This window comes from Plecotus auritus, assembly GCF_963455305.1.
Source record: "Plecotus auritus genome assembly, chromosome: X".
Classification (NCBI taxonomy): domain Eukaryota; kingdom Metazoa; phylum Chordata; class Mammalia; order Chiroptera; family Vespertilionidae; genus Plecotus; species Plecotus auritus.
Window position 1 is genome coordinate 85,223,569 of NC_137784.1, and position 20,699 is coordinate 85,244,267.

At 38.6% G+C, this 20,699-nt stretch overlaps 2 protein-coding genes across 3 annotated transcripts in view; one reads left to right on the forward strand and one right to left on the reverse strand.

Annotated features, from left to right (window-relative positions):
* COL4A6 (collagen type IV alpha 6 chain) overlaps positions 1–7,560 on the reverse strand; it is a gene marked incomplete at its 5' end in the record, with an annotated part of 504,285 nt that extends 496,725 nt beyond the window's left edge. The window contains 2 exons of the mRNA XM_080653123.1: positions 7,298–7,349; positions 7,550–7,560. Of these exons, the coding sequence (XP_080509249.1) occupies positions 7,298–7,349; positions 7,550–7,560 (63 nt within the window). The remainder of the gene's footprint in view (positions 1–7,297; positions 7,350–7,549) is intronic.
* Positions 7,561–9,208: 1,648 nt separating this feature from the next.
* Positions 9,209–20,699, forward strand: part of COL4A5 (collagen type IV alpha 5 chain) — a 365,159-nt gene continuing 353,668 nt past the window's right edge. For both annotated transcript variants that reach the window (XM_080651978.1, XM_080651979.1), the window contains exon 1: positions 9,209–9,630. In XM_080651978.1, coding sequence (XP_080508104.1) covers positions 9,550–9,630 — 81 coding nt within the window. In that variant the 5' untranslated portion in view covers positions 9,209–9,549. The remainder of the gene's footprint in view (positions 9,631–20,699) is intronic.

Genomic DNA, 20,699 nt, shown 5'->3' on the forward strand with positions numbered 1-20,699 from the left:
AATTGTTGATAGTATTACAGATACCTCCCCTTTACCCCCATCCTCCCAGCCCTTACCCAGCCACCCCAGGTCTTCACTACCCTATTGCTTGTGTCCATGGGCTATGCCTATACGTATATAAGTTCCTTGGTGTGTGTGTGTGTGTGTGTGTGTGCATATATATATATATATATATATATGCATATATATATATATATATATATATATATATATATATATATATAAATTCCTTGATTCCTTGATACATACATATATATATATGTATGTGTGTGTGTGTGTATACACTGAGTGGCCAGATTATTATGATCTCTGAACGTATAATAATCTGGCCACTCAGTGTATATCCTATATAATAAAAGGCTAATATGCGAATTGTCCCCTCAACCAGGAGTTAGACCAGCAGGCAGGCCGGCCAACCACCCATGTACCCTCCCCCTGGCCAGGCTGGCTGGACCCCACCCATGCACAAATTCATGCACTGGGCCTCTCTCTCTCTCTCTCTCTCTCTCTCTCTCTATATATATATATATATATATATATATATATATATATACTGAGTGGCCAGATTATTATACATTCAGAGATCATAATAATCTTGCCACTCAGTGTATATCTACACTAATAAAAGAGTAAGATGCAAATTGACCATACCTTCACAACACCCACCAACCAATTATGAGTGAGTATGCAAATTAACCCAACAAAGATGGTGGGTTAATTTGCATACACAGGCACCGAGTGGCCAGGGGCGGGGTGAGACGCTTGCATTCTGCACCACCCCAGCTGCTCCAGGCCTCTAGGCAGCTTGGGAAGGTGGAAAGGTGGCTCTGGCCGGAATGAAAGTGGTGCCAGCAGCCAGGGGAAGGAAGGCCTATACTTGCACGAATCTTCGTGCATCAGGCCTTTAATATATATGTGTATATATATACACACACATACACACACATACTAAAGGCCCAGTGCATGGAATCATGCACTGGTGGGGGGGCGTGGGCTGCGGAGATTGGTGTGCTGTGGGAGCGCCACTCATCTGGGTCAGCCGAGCGGTTGTGGCCCCACCCTCTGAGGGAGCACACTGACCACCAGGGGTGCAGCTCCTTCATTGAGCATATGCCCCTGGTGATCAGTGCCCATCATACTGACCGGTCATTTTGCCATTTGGTCGATTTGCATATTAGGCTTTTATTATATAGGATATATATATATAATCCTCACCCAAGGAGTGAGGATATTTTTTTCCATCGATTTTTAAAGAGAGTGGAAAGGAGGTGGGAGGGGGGAAGAAAGAAAGAGGAACATTGATGTGAGAGAGACACATTGATTGGTTAATTGGTTCACTCCCACAAGCACCCTGACCAGGACTGGGGATCAAACCTGCAAACCAGGTACATGCCTTTGACCAGGAATCGAGCCCTTGACCTGACCCTCCAGTGCAGAGGCTGATGCTCTAACCACTTAGCAATGCTGGCCAGGACCAGAATAATATTTTTAAATGTATTCAATAAAGTAAATGGAATTTCAATAGAAACCAATTATACTAAAATCTAATCGTCAAAATATATAAGAAAATAAATTTGTGATATTGTAATATATCTGCTTCTTTACTAACACATTAAATAATAATATCTATTTCCCCCTCCTCTATTGTCTTAAAATGTGTTTGTATTCAACCTACCAATAATGTAACTACATTAACATCCATGTATTATCTTTTTACGTAACCTTCTGATAATTCACTTGATGATGTACTTACACATCCCTATCAGTATGTCCTTTCATCCCCAGATATATATTATGTACATATATATGTTATATGTTGTGATTATTCATAGCTAGGTGATTTAAGATACTTGCTAGCAGACAAAGCAGAAGATTGCTTACTGTAAGAATTCATGAAAAGATAAGCCACATACTGGGGGAGAATATTTGCAAATCACATATATGGCAATACTTGTATCCATAATATAAAAAGTACTCGTACAACTCAATAATAAGAAGGCAAAGTACTCTTATAACTCAATAATAAGAAGGCAACCCAATTTTGAAATAGGCAAAAAAAAAATGAATGTACATTTCTCCAAAGAAAATGTGTAAGTGGATAATAAGCCCTTGAAAAGATTCTTAAGACCACTAATCATTAGGAAAATGCTAATAAAAACCATTTCATATCCACCACAATGGCTATAATCAAAACAAGACAATGACAAATGTTGACAAAGAATATGGAGAAATAGGAATTGTTAGATATTGCTGGTGGAAATGTAAAGTAGTACAGTCACTTTGGAAAACTGTTTTGCAGTTTCTTAAAAAGTTGAAGGTAAAATTTTTTAAAAGATCCAGCAATTCCATTCTTAAATATCTACTGAAGAGAAATAAAATATATGTCCATACCAAAATTTGTAGATTAATGTTCATAGCAGCATTATTCACAATAGCCCCAAATGCAAAGTGCCCAAATATCCTTTAACTAGTGAATGCATAAATAAAATGTGGTATAGCCATAATAAAATGCCTACTAAAAAAAAGAGTAAAATACTGATATGTGCTACAACATGAATGAACTTCAAGAGCATTATGCTAAGTGAAAGATGCCAAACACAAAAGATTACATATTATATGATTCTATTTATATAAAACTAGTGGCCCGGTGCATGAAATTCGTGCATGGGTGGGGGGGTGTTTCTCAGCCTGGCCTGCACCCTCTCCAATCTGGGACCCCTTGAAGGATGTCTTACTGCTGGTTTATGGGGATTGGGCCTAAACCAGCAGTCAGACATCCCTCTTGCAATCCAGGACTGCTGGCTCCTAACTGCTCACCTGCCTGCCTGCCTGCCTGATTGCCCCTAACCACTCTGCATGCCGACCTGCTCACCCCCAACTGCCCCCTGCCACCGGCCTGCTCACCCCCAACTGCCCCCTGTGCCAGTGTGCTCGCCCCCAACTGCCTCCCCTGCCAGCCTGCTCACCCCCAACTGCCCCCTCTGCTGGCCTGCTTGCCCCCACTTTCCCTCCCCACTGGCCTGTTTGCCCCCAACTGCCCCCCTGCTGGCCTGCTCATTCCAAACTGCCCCCCCCCGCTGTCCTGATCACCTCCAACTGACCCCCACTGATGGCCTGCTCGCCCCCAACTGGCCCCCCTGCTGGTCTGCTTACCCCCAATGGCCCCCTCCCTCACCAGCCTGACCACCCCCAACTGCCCCCCGTGCCAGTATGCTTGCCCCCAACTGCCCCCTGCTGGCCTGCTCACTCCAAACTGCCCCCCTCGCTGTCCTGATCACCTCCAACTGACCCCCACTGATGGCCTGCTCGCCCCCAACTGGCCCCCCTACTGGTCTGCTTACCCCAAGAGCCCCGCCCCCCACCAGCCTGATCACCCACAATTGCCATCCCATCCTGGCCTGATCACCCACAACTGCCCTCCCCTCTTGGCCTCTAACCACCTCTACCTCAGCCCCGCCACCATGGCTTTGTCCAGAAGAATGTCTGGAAGGTCTCCTGGAAGGTCTCCCAGTCTAATTAGCATATTACCCTTTTATTAGTATAGATAGAGGCCTGGTGCACCAGTGGGGACCAGCTGGTTTGCCATGAAGGGTGTCCCGGATAAGGGTGGGGGTTCCCTTGGGGCATGGGGCGAGCTGGGCGAGGGGCCTGTGGTGGTTTGCAGGCTGGCCACGACCCTATGGGGTGAGGGTCCCTCCTGGGGGGCGTGGCCAGCCTGGGTGAGGGGCTGAGGGCTGTTTTCAAGCTGGCCACACCCCCTTCAGGGTAGTGGTCCCCGCTGGGGTGCCTGGTCAGTCTGGGTGAGGGGCTGATGGCTCTTTGCAGGCTGGCCACGCCCCCCAGTGACACAAGCTCCCAGCCCCTCCTTTTTTTTTTCAGTGCCTCCTTGAGGGGAGGCCAGGGCCGGCTAGAAGCATGTATCTGGGATTTATTTATCTTCTATAACTGAAACTTTGTAGCCTTGAGCTGAGGCCAGGGCTGGCAGGGCAGGTGGGAAGCTTGGCTTCCTCCATCGCTGGGGGCAACCCAAGCCTTCTGCTTGCTCCAGCTCCATGGCTGCCACCATCTTTGTTGGGTTAATTTGCATACTCACTCTGATTGGCTGGTGGGTGTAGCAGAGGTATGGTCAATTTGCATGTTTCTCTTTTATTAGATAGGATGTCAAGAAAAAAACAAACCTAAGGAGATAGAAAAGTAGATTCATGTTTGCCTGAGGTTGTGTGTGGGAATGGGGATTAACTGTAAGTGCATATGAAGGATCTCACTGGGGTGAAAACAATATTCTAAAACTGGGTATCATTATAGATGCACAGCTTGGTAAATGTACTAAAAATAATTGAATTGTATAGATAACATGGATGAAAATTATGGTATGTAAATTACATTTCAATAAAGGTTTTAAAAGAAAATGTGTGTAGAAACACAGGCCCCAGCAAGGCAAATACTCTTAATCCCAATAGTAGGATTTCTCCATATCTGAATCACAGTGGAAAGAATCAATCTACACAAGTTAAAATTTTAAGAAAAAAAAAAGGTATTTCAATCTGAACTTGATTTGAATGTGGCTAAAGGCATTTTACCTATGTTCTTTGCAGAAGGGACAACTGATACATGTATTCTTCCCATTGCCCATTCTCCACCCAAATAACTCTCCCAGTAGGCCTTGACTTTTAAATATGTTTGATTGTATTAGAGCCTTTCCTGAAGAAAATTGGAAACAAAACATAAGGACCCTAGCCACTTTGGGACACATTTTAACTCCTAGACATGTTGACCTATGGTGAGATACAGATCTTTCTAGTCTTTTCTCTAACACAATGTATGCACATGAAGATAATTATTTATCATCAAGTATCCTATTTTTTTAAGGAACTCAATGACTACCATTGTCTGAGAAAGTAAACTTCTAGAGAGTTAGAGAGACTATGTTTAGATAAACTTATGTGTGCTGTGCCTTAGGCAGTTAATAACCAAAAACGTTTATGGATATTCTGAAATCCTAAGATCTATCACATTCAAATAAATTGTGCAATATTTCAACTGAATAAAGATCATCACTCCTTTAAAAGAAATTTAATGGAAATTCATTTATTAATCCTCGATTTTAACATTTAGCTTTCCATCCCTTTAATAAAGAGTACTGCTTTATAAACTCTGACAAAGAAGGAACTCAAAAGCACCTAAATGAATATATCTTAAATGCTCACCAATATTCCATTATTGGCAATTTAACTCTCACAGTGAAGACACTTTCTCACAGTGAAGCACAACACAGTTCCTGTCAATCTATTCATAATAGTTATTTTTAATATCAGTCAAAGGAGGTACAGAGAAATAAAATGTTTAAAACCATCTGAAAGGTGAAAAAAACATTACAAACCCAGAGGATAAACTGCAATTGAGAGTAGATGAGAAACAGATGAGAGTAGATGAGAATCCAATACAAAGAGTGCAATGAAAAAGAAAAACTTCCCTTCAGAAAAGTCACCTTCTGAGAACTTACCCTTTGTCTCTCCTCTTTCTCTTCCATTTTTCAAAAAATTAAAGGAAGCAGCTCTGGACTTAAGGCAAGAAAGTACTGTCAGTGAATCTCAAGGTTCATTTTAGTCTTACCAAAGAAGATCACACTGACAGAAGGTGACATTATAGAACAATAAATAAAAAGCTTACCAAAGCAGTGTTTGATTTTGGAGACACACTTCAATGTTCTAATAATTGAAGGCATCATCCTCTGCTGACTTTTAATGACATCAAGTGACAAGGTGCAGTGTTTGGGAAGTCTTCAGCTATTTAGAATAATTTCTTAGTGCTTTTCCCAAAAGTACACTGAATATGATCAGCCAGAGTCTGAAAATAAAGGTTTCACTGGAGGGTATTCTGCCCAAGTGTGATATTTTCACAAGTGCAAGGTTCCTGGACAAATTATTAACTAATCAAAACCTGGCATTTTCAATACATGTAGTATTGAGCCTCAAGGCAACACATAACTAAACTTGTATACTGGAGGAATCAGATGGAGAAGTGTGCAGAACCTGAGATCAATACATCTGTTTACAAAGTCTAGAATTTACTTACATAAGAGCTGACATTCTGAGTTAAGAGGCCACAAAACGTTAAAATTCGAGATTCCTGGCATCATCCTCTTTTCATAAGGGAAACTATTTCACATCATTCTGATATTTTCTTGAAGACATATGCCAGAACAATGTAATCAATTTTTTTCCACAAAGGCATTATGTAATTTTAATGGGTTGAATTGTGTTGCTTTATAAATAGGATTTTAAAATATTTAAATAGAGCCAATCAGTTAAAATTGTCAAAACCCACAAGGTAAATATTTTATTCATTTGTTATCTATATAGTGTATGGCTGGCTATTATTAAGAGGTGTTTTTTAAATAGAACAGTGAAATAGTAGTCAATAGTGGAACAACTTCATATTTGAACTCAATAGTTAACTTTATTTCTGTCAGCATAAGTAGCTAGTGAGACTGGAAAACTGCAGCATCTCTGATTATTCAGAGCTCTCTACCTTTGATAAATTATCCTAGTAATTCCATTAGAGGTCTCTCTAATTTCTGGGGTCCATTAAACTTTTCTTGATCAAATGTCTACAGAAATTCCTTTGCCTGAAATCACTAGTTGATTTTATGTAAGATATCTAAACAGCCTATTAAATGCTAACTTTAAACTGTTTTCTATTCTAAACCACTTTAATTTTATGCATAAAATAAAACACACAGAAAACCAATAAAATAAAACATCAGGCAGAAATTGAACATTACCTAGTGTTATCAGTTCAGTTCAGGTAGACGAATCCAGATGTTGTCACTGTGTATTGCCAAAGGACTCACTAACACTTAAGCTCACCTCCAATAACATTTGCGGCACTTTCAAGTCCCACTCCTTGTGCTCCCTTCAACTCTCAAATTTGTGTGCCAAATTCATGTTCTTGTAGACCAGGGAAAATTACATTTATTCTGCCTTAGATACTGATGCAGAGAAAGGCATCAGATGTCAGTCATCTCAAGTCGTCCAGTAAAGGTTCCTGTGTCTCTTGTGTCTTCTACTTCTATTTTCCCAAACCATTACAAAGTTTTGGGACAGAAATATGTCTGATTCCCAAAGGCATTAGGCTGACACTCTGCTATTCCTCTCTAAGAATGAGGAATAGAAATGAGAGTGATGTGACCCTACGTTTTGTGGGGGAACCCTCTATAATCCCCCTAACACAAACACCAGAGGTGGGATGGGGTGGGGGTCAAAGGAGGAGGGAAAGGTCAGGAGAAGAGACTCACCGCTCTGGCAAGTTTCTCGCTCAGGCAAAACGTAATCAGGAGTAGCCACAACCTGAAACAGGAGGGAGGGTGAGTAACATGGGCTTTCTAAGGCTCCAGAGTCCTGCGTCTGTCCACAGACCCCCCCCCCATCTTTTGCTGCTTGACTCCACTTTCTCTGCAATGACAGAACTACAAGTATGTATAGTCTCAGTTTGGCAAAATAGTCCAAAGTAGGAAAGAGGAAGGGAGGTCAGGGCAGCAACAGCTCACCCACGGCGCATGCTTTCGGATCCTCCAGAGCAGGGTCCCAGGAGACTGCTAAGTGGCTCCGAAGCCCAGGCTCATCTGGGCTCCGCTGATGCTTGGAGGCTGCTTCCTTATTCAGAAGGACAGGGTAGGGGAGGGAAGTAGCTCACTTCGGTAGAAACTAAATTCAGCTCCTAGATAAGAAGTGCCCTAAAGGGAAACACGCTCAGCAGTGCCCGCTACAACTTGCAGCACTCAAAAGATAGTTCCCAGCACCAAGAGAGGAAGGAATGGAAGGGAAGGGGGCGGGGTTTTCTGCTGTCAATCATCCACCTTACCTTGGGCAGCCGGTAGTCTTTCTCATTTTGGGGAACCTCTATCACAACATTCCCACGCATCTCCACAGCTTCATGCACGGCTCATAGAGACCTATACTCTAAGATATAAGCAATTATGCATCACACACTTCCATGAGCCACTGTTAACTGTTACAATGTAACACACATATAGATTAAGGCACAGGACTTTTATGTAGACAAGTGGGCCCCAACATGCCCTTTCAGGCTTGCCCAAATGCATATAACACTCATTCCAACCGATTTTATACTAAGCCCCTGGGAAGTAGGGGTGGTGGTGGTGCTGCTGCTGATAGTTCCTGGAGTTGTAAATCTACCCTAAACTGAGTAGAACATAAGGGTGAGTGGGACCCCATGAAATAGCTCTAAAGCCTTGAAAGACTCTAAAGTTATAAATTCTAGGATCTGAGATAACAGAAATGTTCTGAAGAATTCTTCAATAAATCCCATAAGACCCTCCAAGGAGTCCACATCCAAGTATTTTCTGGACATGTTGGTACTTAAAAAAAAATCTATGTACCAAAATTAAAAAAATAATAATGCCCAGGTCTTTTTGGGAGACGTCTATACAACTGCCATCAACTCAATATAAATATTTCTAGTTAGGTGTTTGTGTTACTTTTAAGGAAAATTGCCTGACAGCTACTAATTCTCTGTCCTAAGTCCCTCTGAAACACAACTATAATGAGAGTGAAAAACTTTCAGGCTAATTCAATATAAGAGGTAAATATTATGGCATTCATTGTAGCTAAGTAAAAATATATGACTGTATTTCAATAACATTCAACCATATAATTATTATTTACTGAATGCTCCCAAATCTCATGTATATAGCTCCCAATAAAGTCTTCACATAAATATCGATATGTTCATTTTCTTAATTCTTTGATTATAAGCATATATTTACTTATACAAATATATTTATAATATTTTCACATATTCTCTTGTATGTAGAAACTCTTCCCTGCGAAAGGGTGGAAGAGAAAGAACACCAGCAGCTCAAGGAGCAGCGACCAAACTTTTTCTAATCATTAACCGTAAAAAGATCCGTTCTCCATGAGATGCATCCGCTAAAAAAATAGTCCCAACTCAGGTCTACTTCTAATTGGCTTGGGTGCTCACACCAATGAGAGTTGAACTGGGCAGGGAAGAGTAGTATCCACGGAAAGTGCAAGTGAACAAATAGAAAAGCTTCTCGGTTACACTCACAGTGATCAGTCATCTGGTCAGGGAGTTTCCCTCCCCCAAATAACTGAGCGTCACTCCCTCGCAGGTTGCTGCTGCAGTCTAAAGCTGTGGCGGAGTGATCCTCAAATTCCCCAGAGCTGATGGGGAGGGGGCGGTGCGGGGGAAGACAGGCAGGAAAGTAGATCTGTGGGATTTGTGTGAGGAAAAAGTTTGCAAGTCTGGACAGCAGGGAAAAGTACTCCCAAGAGACCGGCTTTGGGAAGGGGAGGGGGGAGGGAAGAATAGCTTCTTCTTTTTTCCCCCCTCCACTCTATAAAAGCTGCTTTCTCCTCACCTAAGCCGACCTGCACAATTGGGGCACCCTAGCTCTCCCTCTCAGGCTCTAGCTCTCACCCAATAAACCCTCAAGATTATGTCAATTGGCCAGAGCCAGCCAGGGATTTCGTGTAAGTGCTGAGGAGCTGCTGGAGCCGGAGAAGAATGAAACTTCATGGAGTCAGCCTGGCAGTCTGCTTGTTCTTACTGGCCCTGAGTCTGTGGGGGCAGCCTGCAGAGGCTGCGGTAAGTCCTTCCTTCTCCCCCCCAACCCCCCCACCCTACCTCATCACCTCACTCTCATGCTGAAATCACTTTTTGTTCCCTTCCCTTCTTTTATCTTTAGCCATGGCTAGAGAATTCAAATTTGTCTTCACTTGTTTAAGAAGAAACATTATTTAAATTTAACGCTGGTAACTCAAGCTTTCTGAATTCAACGGAGATGTGTAAGTGTTTAAAAATAGGGCTGCTGGCTTTCCTGCAGCTAGCTGCTCTGGGGACTAGAGCAGAGCCTGGGGCAGAGAACTAAGGCTAATAGATCACTAGGCTCTGGTAGGTATTTAAAACTTTTCCTCCCCACCGTCAGCCCTGGGGTGTTTCCCAGCCTGCCTGCTGGCTAACCTTTTCACTAGTTGTACCCAACCCACGCACTCTAAACTTTGTCTATAGTTTGATATTTTGGCTTTTCTAATTTCGAGCTTCCATCAAAATGTTAAGGGCGCCCATGAAGTTTTTCCCCTTTCCCCTTTCCTTAAGCAACTTGAACCTACCCTAACCTTTGGTCAGTAGAGCCTCTGTAGAGACTGTGTTCCCCTTTTGGCATCCTTTTTGCAAATGCTCAGGTAACATACCAGGAAGAATGAAGTAAAGAGGATGGCCTCAGGCTTCCAGTCTTCTGAGTTTTTTGTTTGTTTTTTTTTAAGTTCTGGGGTTTTGTTTGTTGTTTACTTTTTTTTTTTTTAACTTACTAAGGCACCTGAACAAATTGAGAAGTTGCCCATCACCTATTTAAAGGAAAAGTTATATTTTTTCCAAAGGAGAATGAGTGTTCTGATTAAAAGAGAGCGGAGGAGAATGCACGTGTGAAATGACAGAGCAAAAAGTTCCACTCTGTTTTAGGAATGTAGAATTTAAAACCTCTATAAATCTCCTAAAAGGGTATCTGGCTAGTCCCACCCACCATCCTTCTGGGTATGAGAGGCAGATGTAAGGAATGAATGGCTTTGGCAGAGAAAATGTTCTTCAGCCTAAAGCCCATCATCCTTAGTTTCACTTAACCTCTAAAGAGTTTAGAAAGTAAAATATCTCTGTAAGAATATTCAAGAAACTAATAAAAACAATTGCCTGGTGGGGAAAGTGGATGCTTTAGGAATAAAAGGTTGAAGAAAAAAAGAATTAAGTATGCATCAAATTATTTAAAAGTTATATTTGAGTGATCATAATAAGTGGTTTTAAAAACACTTCAGTATGAGATCATGGCTTAGGCCTTCACATGGTCGAGTGACTATCAATTCTTTATATGTTATAGTTTATCTGGGTCCACTTTTAAGTTAGCTATCTAGCTTCTCTATGCACTCAGTATGACACGGATAACATTGCCCTCCTATCTTCCAGAAACTGTGTAGATAGGAAGGCTATCTTTCATGTTATTCCAAGTACATCATATAATTATGATAGCACATCTGTTAAAAAGCTATGTGTATAAGTATTTTAAATTATATATATTTGCCATAATTTATTCTCCATCAAAGTAGATAGATGAGTTAAAATTGCTTTGTTGATTTAGAGCATTTTAATGGAGAAAGGTTTAGTCACTTAATAGTGCTACAGACTCTTGGATAAAAGTACAATTATGTTGTTGAAAATAGTTATTTCTAAAAACATCTTCTAGGTAGGTGCTTACTGCTTATGGCATTTGGCCTGGGGCAAAGATTTTATAGATATTTCATTAAATATTTCAATTTTTTTCTTTTGACATTGCTATTAATAAATGTGCAGCAGATACCAATCATACATGTATGTACAGAAATACTATACATCAATTTATATTAAATCCAATTGTATTAAAATGTGATTTCTTTTTATGGTTGACAACACTTGGCAGCAAGCCTATTTTCTTGGAACTTTTTAAGATTAAGTGTTCATGCCGAAACCGGTTTGGCTCAGTGGATAGAGCGTCGGCCTGCGGACTCAAGGGTCCCGGGTTCGATTCCGGTCAAGGGCATGTACCTTGGTTGCAGGCACATCCCCAGTGGGAGGTGTGCAGGAGGCAGCTTATCGATGTTTCTCTCTCATCGATGTTTCTAGCTCTCTATCCCTCTCCCTTCCTCTCTGTAACATATCAATAAAATATATTTAAAAAAATTAAAAAAAAAGATTAAGTGTTCATGAAGAAATTACAGAAGACACCATGGAAGGGTTTTTTTTTTCCCTTTTTTCCTCCAGTATAATTTTTTAAAAATATATTTTTATGCATTTCAGAGAGGAAGGGAGAGAGATAGAAACACCAATGATGAGAGAGAATCATTGATCAGCTGCCTCCTGCACATGCCCTACTAGGGATTGAGCCTGCAACCCAGGCATATGCTCTTATCAGGAATCTAAATGTGACCTGGTTCATAGGTCAACACTCAACCACTGAGCAACACTGGCCAGGATCCTTCTATATAGTTTTTAAAGAACATTTTATATTACATTTCTCTATCATTAGGGTATTGTGCCTTTAATAAAACCAGGGGTTTGATTTTTCTGCTTCATGCATCAATATCACAGTTAGATGAATGTTTTAATCATCTCAAAGATATGAACAGTATCTGCTCTCCATACTAGTGACGGGGATATTGGTGACCTTATCCAGAGTAAACTGGATGGTAGTGGGGCTGGTTGTTGATTGAAGTAGTCTAGTATTGGGATTTTTATAACAGGAAGAGCAGTGCTACTTAAATTGCTTTAGTTTTTCAGTTAAGTGATTTCTTCATCTTTGAAGTCATGCCAAATGGGGATGTCACAAATATGTGGAACATTTTTTTAGGTAGAGTATATATTAGGTGGAATAAAGTAAGAACCTTTATTCTGAAAGGTTAGCAGTAAGTGAAAAAGGCAGCTTTAGGTTGGAAAAGTAATTTCTAGTGATGGAGATAATGTATTATACCTGTATTGACTCACTGTCAGTAGGATATGCACTCCTTCTTTATGTATGTGGTATCTCCCTTGTGATCAGAGGCAACAACTCATTAAAGGTTGTAGTGTGGTTCAGGGCCACGGAACAGTTTTTCCTCTATGAAGTATACTGCTCAATAGAAATAATTTGTCAGTATTGTTATCATAACTTACATTTGTGAGTTTTTACTATGTGCCAGGCACTGTGCTAATATGCTGATATACATGACCATCTTTAATTTTCACAAAAGACCTATGAGATATATACCATTGATGTCCCCACTTTACAGATCAAGAAGCTACAGATCATAGAGGTTAATTTTCTGAAAATCACTTAGGCAATAAGTTGTAGAGCTGGGAATTTGAATCAAGGCAGTTTGATTCCAATTTCTTTACCCTAACAACTGTCCTATACTGCCTCCTTTGTATGTACTCTATAGAGATTTATTTGCTGTTCAGAGTATTTGGATCTCTGCCAATTTTTTTTTTTAAGTGAGGAAGGGAGAGACACTGGAGGTGAAATGGAAATGATAAAATGGGGATTACATCTCTTCCTGCTGATAATAGGAGAAGTGGCATGGTATAATGTAAATAGATTTGGGCTTAGAATAAAATGATCAGAGTTTGATCTCTATATGCATGTGCATATAGACAGAGATCATTTAAAAGCAAACTAGAGCAATTGCTTATTGCAGGTTATATGATTGTATAAAATCACATATATAAAAGGTCAGATTTATAAAACAAATTTAATTTGTCACAGATGATTATTTTGAAGAATGATTTGCCTTATCACTTTTTAATTATTTGTTTTTCATAATAAATTTAAGTATACTGAACTACTTTTCAGGTGTATTTTTATTGTGATGAAACAGGGTATATTTGTTTAAGATGCCCAGTTCATTTTTGTTGTTTTTACAAATTTATCTACCCATCATATCCAACTCTATTCACTCAACTATCTATATGTAGTTTTGTGCATATGTTTATATATGTATCTATTCTGTGACTATGCAAGAGTGTTTACATAATTTCTAATGTGTTTTTATTTGGCTTTTGATGTCTGTATATGCAACACATTAGACTCTTTACCTGAGTTAACTATGATAACTTGGTTAAAGTTGTGTCTGCCAGGTTTATCCACTGTAAAGACACTATTTTTTCCCTTTGTAATTATAACGTGAGCAAATCTTGTGAGTATATGGTGTAATATTGTGAGACAATGTAAATATCCCTCTCATCAAAATTTTGCCCACTAATTTTAGCATCTATTGAGTATTCTGGCCTAATTGATTCTTACTGTGATATTTGCCAAATGTTAATTTTCAGTTTGTAACATTTTTTTGCATTTTAAATTTAATTTTAAATGTAACAAATAACTTTAACTTCTCTGCTATTTATTCAGTTGTTTATTTATAGCAGTATGAATTTATGATACTTGTTTTATTCTAAGTGTTATAATGACTTATGCTATTTTTACTTTTTTTTCTGATGTTACCCCAGATTTGGCCAATAGGAGCCCTTTTCAGTTGACTCCTGTCTCCAAGGAGCTATAGTTTTTTAAATTGGGTAATTGTATATAGAGATCAAGATCTCGATGCTTGGAATGCTCATTGCTGCTGGGGTGTCATTACTTCTAGGCCTTTTCAGCAGACAAAACTAGGAAATACATGTATATACACATAGACACATACACACATCTATTTTTTAAACATCTCTCTCTATATGTGTATATATATACATGTATACCTACATATGTGTATATATATATATATATATATATATATATATACACACACACATGTACATACATATATATTTGATATATATTTGTGTATGTGTTAAAAACATGAATTTGTACTGATACCTCTGATTCCATACAAGATCATGGAATAAACATACATCTTTGATATCATGGGATCTCACTGCTTTCTGGTATCCTCAGACATATTTTGTGGAGGTCTCATAGAGTCTTTAAGAGCTTGGCCTTTGGAATTAGACCTGCAGTTTGAAGATGTATGACCTTCAGCCAAGTAGTATCCTCTTAGCCTTACTAGTAATTTCCTCATTGGCAAAAGAGGGCCAGTTGTATGTTCCTGACAGATTCTTTTGAGGATAAAATGAGAGAAGTTATGTAAAGCACTTAGAATGGTACTTGGCACATAGTAAATGCTCAATAAATTTTAGATTTCATTATTGCCATTACAACTATTTATTTACTCACCATCTGTTATTGTATTAACTCAAATTATCTGTCTGATTTTCAAGGACAATCATTATCTTTCCCTTCATGTAACCTTATTTTTCATTACATTTTACAGTATACTCCCTCCGTTGTAGCCTAGATGAGCTTTCCTACAATCTCTTAAGCACTACATACATATTTTGGCTTTTTATTAGAATACTATGGATGCAAATATTTGCTAAATTTTGGTATAATGTTTACATTCATTCAGAAGGTATTTATTCAGCAACACATAAGTACTTAAGAATTGTATTTATGTTATTCATGGACATGTACTGTCCACAAAATCATTTTGTGTTAGACACAATGAATAAAACTAAATAAGATAGACAGGGTCCCTGCCTTCATGCTAGTGAGAAAAAATAAATAGCCCTTCTATTAAAGTTTTTTTACTATTATATCAATTGCTGATTTTATCCTTTTTTGAACATGTGTGATATTTAGCCTCTTTTTCTCTAGTATCTAAATGCATTTTGTTCTAAAAGCATTTTATTTCATGATAATTTATCTGTTCTCTCTATTAATTATAGTATCTGCGAAGACAAGACCTGTATATTTGTTCATTCATTCAATCAATTTACATGTTGATTTGGTCTGATAACAAAAGTAATACATGATCAGTTTTGGAAACTTTGAATATATAGAACATTACAAAGAAAATTATCTGTCTACAATTCTATCAACAGCACAGAAATACCTCTATTACTGGTTTGCTGATTTTCCTTCTTATATATCTAATTTCTTCTTTAAAAAGTAAATTGGTGACATTACCTTTGCAACTTTATAACAAATGCATTGATTGTATTTGTGTGAGTCTATTTCTGAACTCTCTTATGTTGTATTGATCTATACTCTATCTTTTCACCAATACCATCCTGTCTTGATAACTGTCATTTTATATTAAGTGATAAAATCAGGTACTATGAGTTTCCCAACCTTTTAAAAATTTCACAAAATTGTTTTGTCTATTCTAGTTTCTTTTCATACAAATTTCAGAATCAGCTTTTTAAGATCAGCAAAGAGGCACACAGCTGTGTAGCTTTTTATCTAATCTGAACACTCTTTTAATTCATGTAAAATACATTAAAATTTACCTTCTTAGTTAAAAATTAAAATAAAAAATAAATTGGTTAAGATAAAAAATTAGGAGTAGTCTACATACAGTTTTATATATTAATGTTTTTCACTTATGAATAATTTTTCATGTTATTAAAATTATTAGTTTTAAAATATTTAAATGATTGCATATAAATTATACATACCACAATTTACCTGTTCACTTTTGTACAATAATATATTTTTAAATTTCAAGTTTTGAAAGCCATTTTAAGAAATACTGCCATGAACACTTTTTTATTCCCTATTTTATATTATCTTATTAGTACTTCCTCCATCATTGGGGAATTAGTGGGTTAGAGGCCATCAGTATTTTTAAAGTCTTTGGTATGTGCAATAAACCCTGACATTTAGAAAGGCTATATCAGCAGGTAAGTTGTGATAGCTAATTTTTTATCATTTACTATGTTATATCCTATTAGGTAGATCATACTATTCCCATTTTTATGTACAAGGAATTCGAGGCCCAGAGAGTAGTTAAGTAACTTGTCGAAGGTCACACAGTTAATAAATGATTGCTCTAGAACTTGTTAATGAGTTTTTCCTCAGTCTCTATTTTATATATGACAGATAATACAGAAAAATAAATCCATGTTGAAAAGTTCAATAATTCCCACTTCCCTTTCCATTATCTCTTCCTGTGACTTGTCACTTGAGTTTATTCTAAAGATAGGCTCACCACCAGACCATCCTTTAATAACTTTTCTGTAATTTCCCATTAGTCCTTAAGGACCTAAATTTTAATTTTTTGTACCATATGTGTCTCCCTACATTTCTCCCTTGGACATAAGATGGTGCCTGCCTTCCATCAATACCTCCCCCACTTGCTTCTTCCTAGCTACAGCAATGGTATAACATACTCCAAACCCACTGACATTCCCTCTCCCCAAGGAGTTTTGGAATACATCTGAAATGGGAGCTCCTCTTGCCCACCCTCCCTAACCCCTTTCTTAGCCCTTACCACATAGCTGCCCATAAGGCTTATATTTGTTTGTTTGTTTATATATTTATTGTCTAAAGTTTTACATATGTCTCCTTTTCCCCTAATTGACCGCCCCCCTCCCCAAGCCATTCCCACCCCGGGCAAGCCCCCACCACCCCAGTGTCTGTGTCCATTGGTTATGCTAATATGCATGCATACAAGTCCTTTGGTTGCTCTCTAACCCCCACCCCGCCCTACCATTTGTCTCTGGATCTATTCTTGTTCATCAAATTATGTTGATCATTATATCCCACATATGAGTGAGATCATGTGATATTTATCTTACTCTGAGTGGCTTATTTTGCTTAGCATAATGCTCTCCAGTTCCATCCATGCTGTTGCAAATGGTAAAAGTTCCTTCTTTTTTCTAGTGGCATAGTATTCCATTGTGTAGATGTACCACAGTTTTTTAATCCACTCATCTGCTATTGCGCACTTAGGCTGTTTCCAAATCTTAGCTATTGTAAATTGTTCCGCTATGTACACAGGGATGCATATATCCTTTCTGATTGGTGTTTATGGTTTCTTGGGATACACTAGTAGTCCTAGAAGTGGGATTACTGGGTCAAATGGCAGTTCCATTTTTAACTTTTTGTGGGCACTCCATACTGTCTTCTACAGTGGCTGCACCAGTCTGCATTCCCACCAGCAGTGCAGGAGGGTTCCTTTTTCTTTGCATCCTCACCAGCACTTGTTGTTTGTTGATTTGTTGATGATAGCCATTCTGACAGGTGTGAGATGGTATCTCATTGTTGTTTTGATTTGCATCTCTTGGATGATTAGTGACTTGGAGCATGTTTTCATATGACTCTGGGCCTTCTGTATGTCCCCTTTCGAAAAGTGTGTATTTAGATCCTTTGCCCACTTTTTGATTGGATCGTTTGTCTTCCTTTTGTTAAGTTGTATGAGTTGTAAGTTTTGGAGATCAAGCCCTTATTGGAAATATCATTGGCAAATATGTTTTCCCATGCAGTGGGCCTTCTTGTTGTTTTGTTGATGGTTTCTTTTGCTGTGCAGAAGCTTTTTATTTTGATGTAGTCCCATTTGTTTATTTTCTCCTTAGTCTCCATTGCCCTAGGAGCTGTGTCTGTAAAGATATTGCTACGGCATGTGTCTGCTATCTTGCTGCCTATGGAATCTTGTAGGATTTTTATGGTTTCCCGTCTTACAATAGCTGTGTTTTTGCCTAGTTCTTTCCCTTCCTTTCATCCCTTCCTTAGTGATACTCCAGTACCTTCCCCTCATTAATTGCTAATTTATTTTTTCCACTTTGGGATGATACTATTCTATCTCCCATCTCCTTTTATTGATTTTAGTAAGAGAGGAAGGGAAAGGGATAGAGAGAAACATCAATGAGAGAGAAACATTAATAGGCTGCCTCTTGCACACTCCCTACTGGGAATCAAGCCTGCAACCTGGGTACGCGCTCTGACCAGTTATCAAACCAGTGACCAATATACACTGAGTGGCCAGATTATTATGATCTCTGAATGCATAATAATCTGGCCACTCAGTGTGTGTATATATATATATATATACACTGCTCAGCTGGCTGCTCCTTAGTGCTGCCACTGAGGCAGGAGAGGCTCCTGCCACTGCCTCTGTGTTCGCCAGCCTTGAGCCTGGCTTCTGGCTGAGTGGTACTCCCACAGGGGGAGCGCACTGACCACTAAGGGGCAGATCCTGCATTGAGCGTCTGCCCCCTGGTGTTCAGTGCATGTCATCGTGACCGGTCATTCTGCCGGTCATTCCGCTATTTGGGCGATTTGCATATTAGGCTTTTATTATATAGGATTCATTGGTTGATTGTTGTATGTGCCCTGACTAGGGATCAAACCCACAACCTGGCATATTGGGACAACTGTGCTACCTGGCCAGGGCCTGCATTCATTTTTTTGTACCACTCCCACTTTACCTTCTCTTCCTGTTTCCTAGCTAGCTAAATGACTTTATTGCCTTATGCCAGCATTGCAGTTTGTGCAATTCAAATTCAGTCCTCTGCAAAATCACAAATTGTTATGCATTATGGCTTTTCCAGGTGACATTTGAATAGCTGAACTTTAAGCTTTTAAATGATAGGGCTCTGTTCTTGTCAAATTACTTTCCAGAATGGTTTTACCAAGTATACTCCTATCAGTAGTGTATATGAGTACCTATGAGACAGTCAATAATTTGTTTCTATCTAGTACAGTGACTATGGAATTGATGTTCAATAGATTGCTAGTTGGTCAGCCAATCTGGTCTTATCCTCTAATGATCTTTCTTTTTAAAATGTAATCATTCCATTATTTCATCCACTCTGACAACAGCAACCATGGGACAGAACTAATTTTTGAAATATTCTCTCTAATTAACATTATAAATGAACCACCCAGCCACTTAACTAAATCTTCATTACAAAGATTCATTTTTAATAGCAGAAATTCTTGAGGATTTTGGACAGGTATCTTTAGTATAATCTCTAATACATAGGCTTCTCTCATTTTAACAAACCCAACTTTCATTGTATGCATCGGTGCTTGAGTTTATTTACTTTTATAATCTGTCCAGGTCCAACTGTCCTTTGTTCCTTTAGCAGCTTCTGCTGGCCTTTAACTAAAAGTGTAGTCTGTGATGGTACCTGCTACATTATTGAAATGAGAACCCTAAATCCCTTGCTTTCTGCTAACCAAAGGCAAATGTTATAAAATAAACAGGCTTTTTGCTGAATTCAATTTTTAACTTATTTTTTATCTTACCAAATCTGATTGTAAACATTAGATTTACTTATTAACTTGTAGAGAGACTTAAGCACCATTTATGAGTAAGTACTAGTCAGGTTAATGAAATTGGTTTTATGACAGTAAATTCTAAAATAGGACTTTAAGAAATTCTGTTGGCATTTGTATATTTTATAATCAAGGAAAATAATAATCTTTCTACATATTATGAGAACTGGCTAATTTGCTTCCAAAATGTCTTATAGTATGTATGACATTAATCAAATATTGAATGAAATAGTGGAACTTTGGATAGTGGAGGAGGAATTGTGTTAAGAGTGGGATACTAGTGAAAAATTGTTTAGTGTATTCTATATTTTGAACCCTACAGGACTTTGCTCAAGGAGGAGAGGTCCATCTCTTTCCATAATCTCATTATCTAATTGATATGGTAAAATATTTCTGTGTGTGAATGATAGGCATAATAGTGCCTTTTCATATCACATAGATTGTTTTCTGTTGCAAGTGGTAGAAAATAGAAATTCAACTGTCTTACAGTAAGGAAAAATTTTAGCTTTCATAACAATAAGTTTGGAGGTAGAGTATATCCAAGGTTGACTAATTCCACCAAATGATGACCCAGTTTCTTTCCACTTTCTCCTTTGTCACACTCTGCCTATCAGCTCACTTTCTCCGATTAGTGTCCATTATGCAAGATGGATGCTGCAGTTCCAGGGTTCACATGCAAATACCACAATGTCCGGTACAAGAAGAGTATGAACTGTTCATTTGTGTCCCTTTTTATCAGCTATGAAAACTTCTCAGGAGTCCACCCTGAAAATATCCCTTATATCTCATTGGCTAGAATTGTGTTATATGTATATGCTTACAACAACCAGTATATTGGCAAGTGGAATCAGACCATAAAGGCAGAGTTAGACCAGTGACTTACCTAACCTCCCTCCTGCCCCCAACAAAGCACATTGCTGCTTGGAAAAGTTGGAGAATGGGAAATCGGAATAAAATCAAAGTTCTTTTAGGAAGAAAGAAAATAGTTCTTGCTTCATGACCTCATCACTTTGTCCTCATGATCAGTTAAATAAAAGGATTGTAA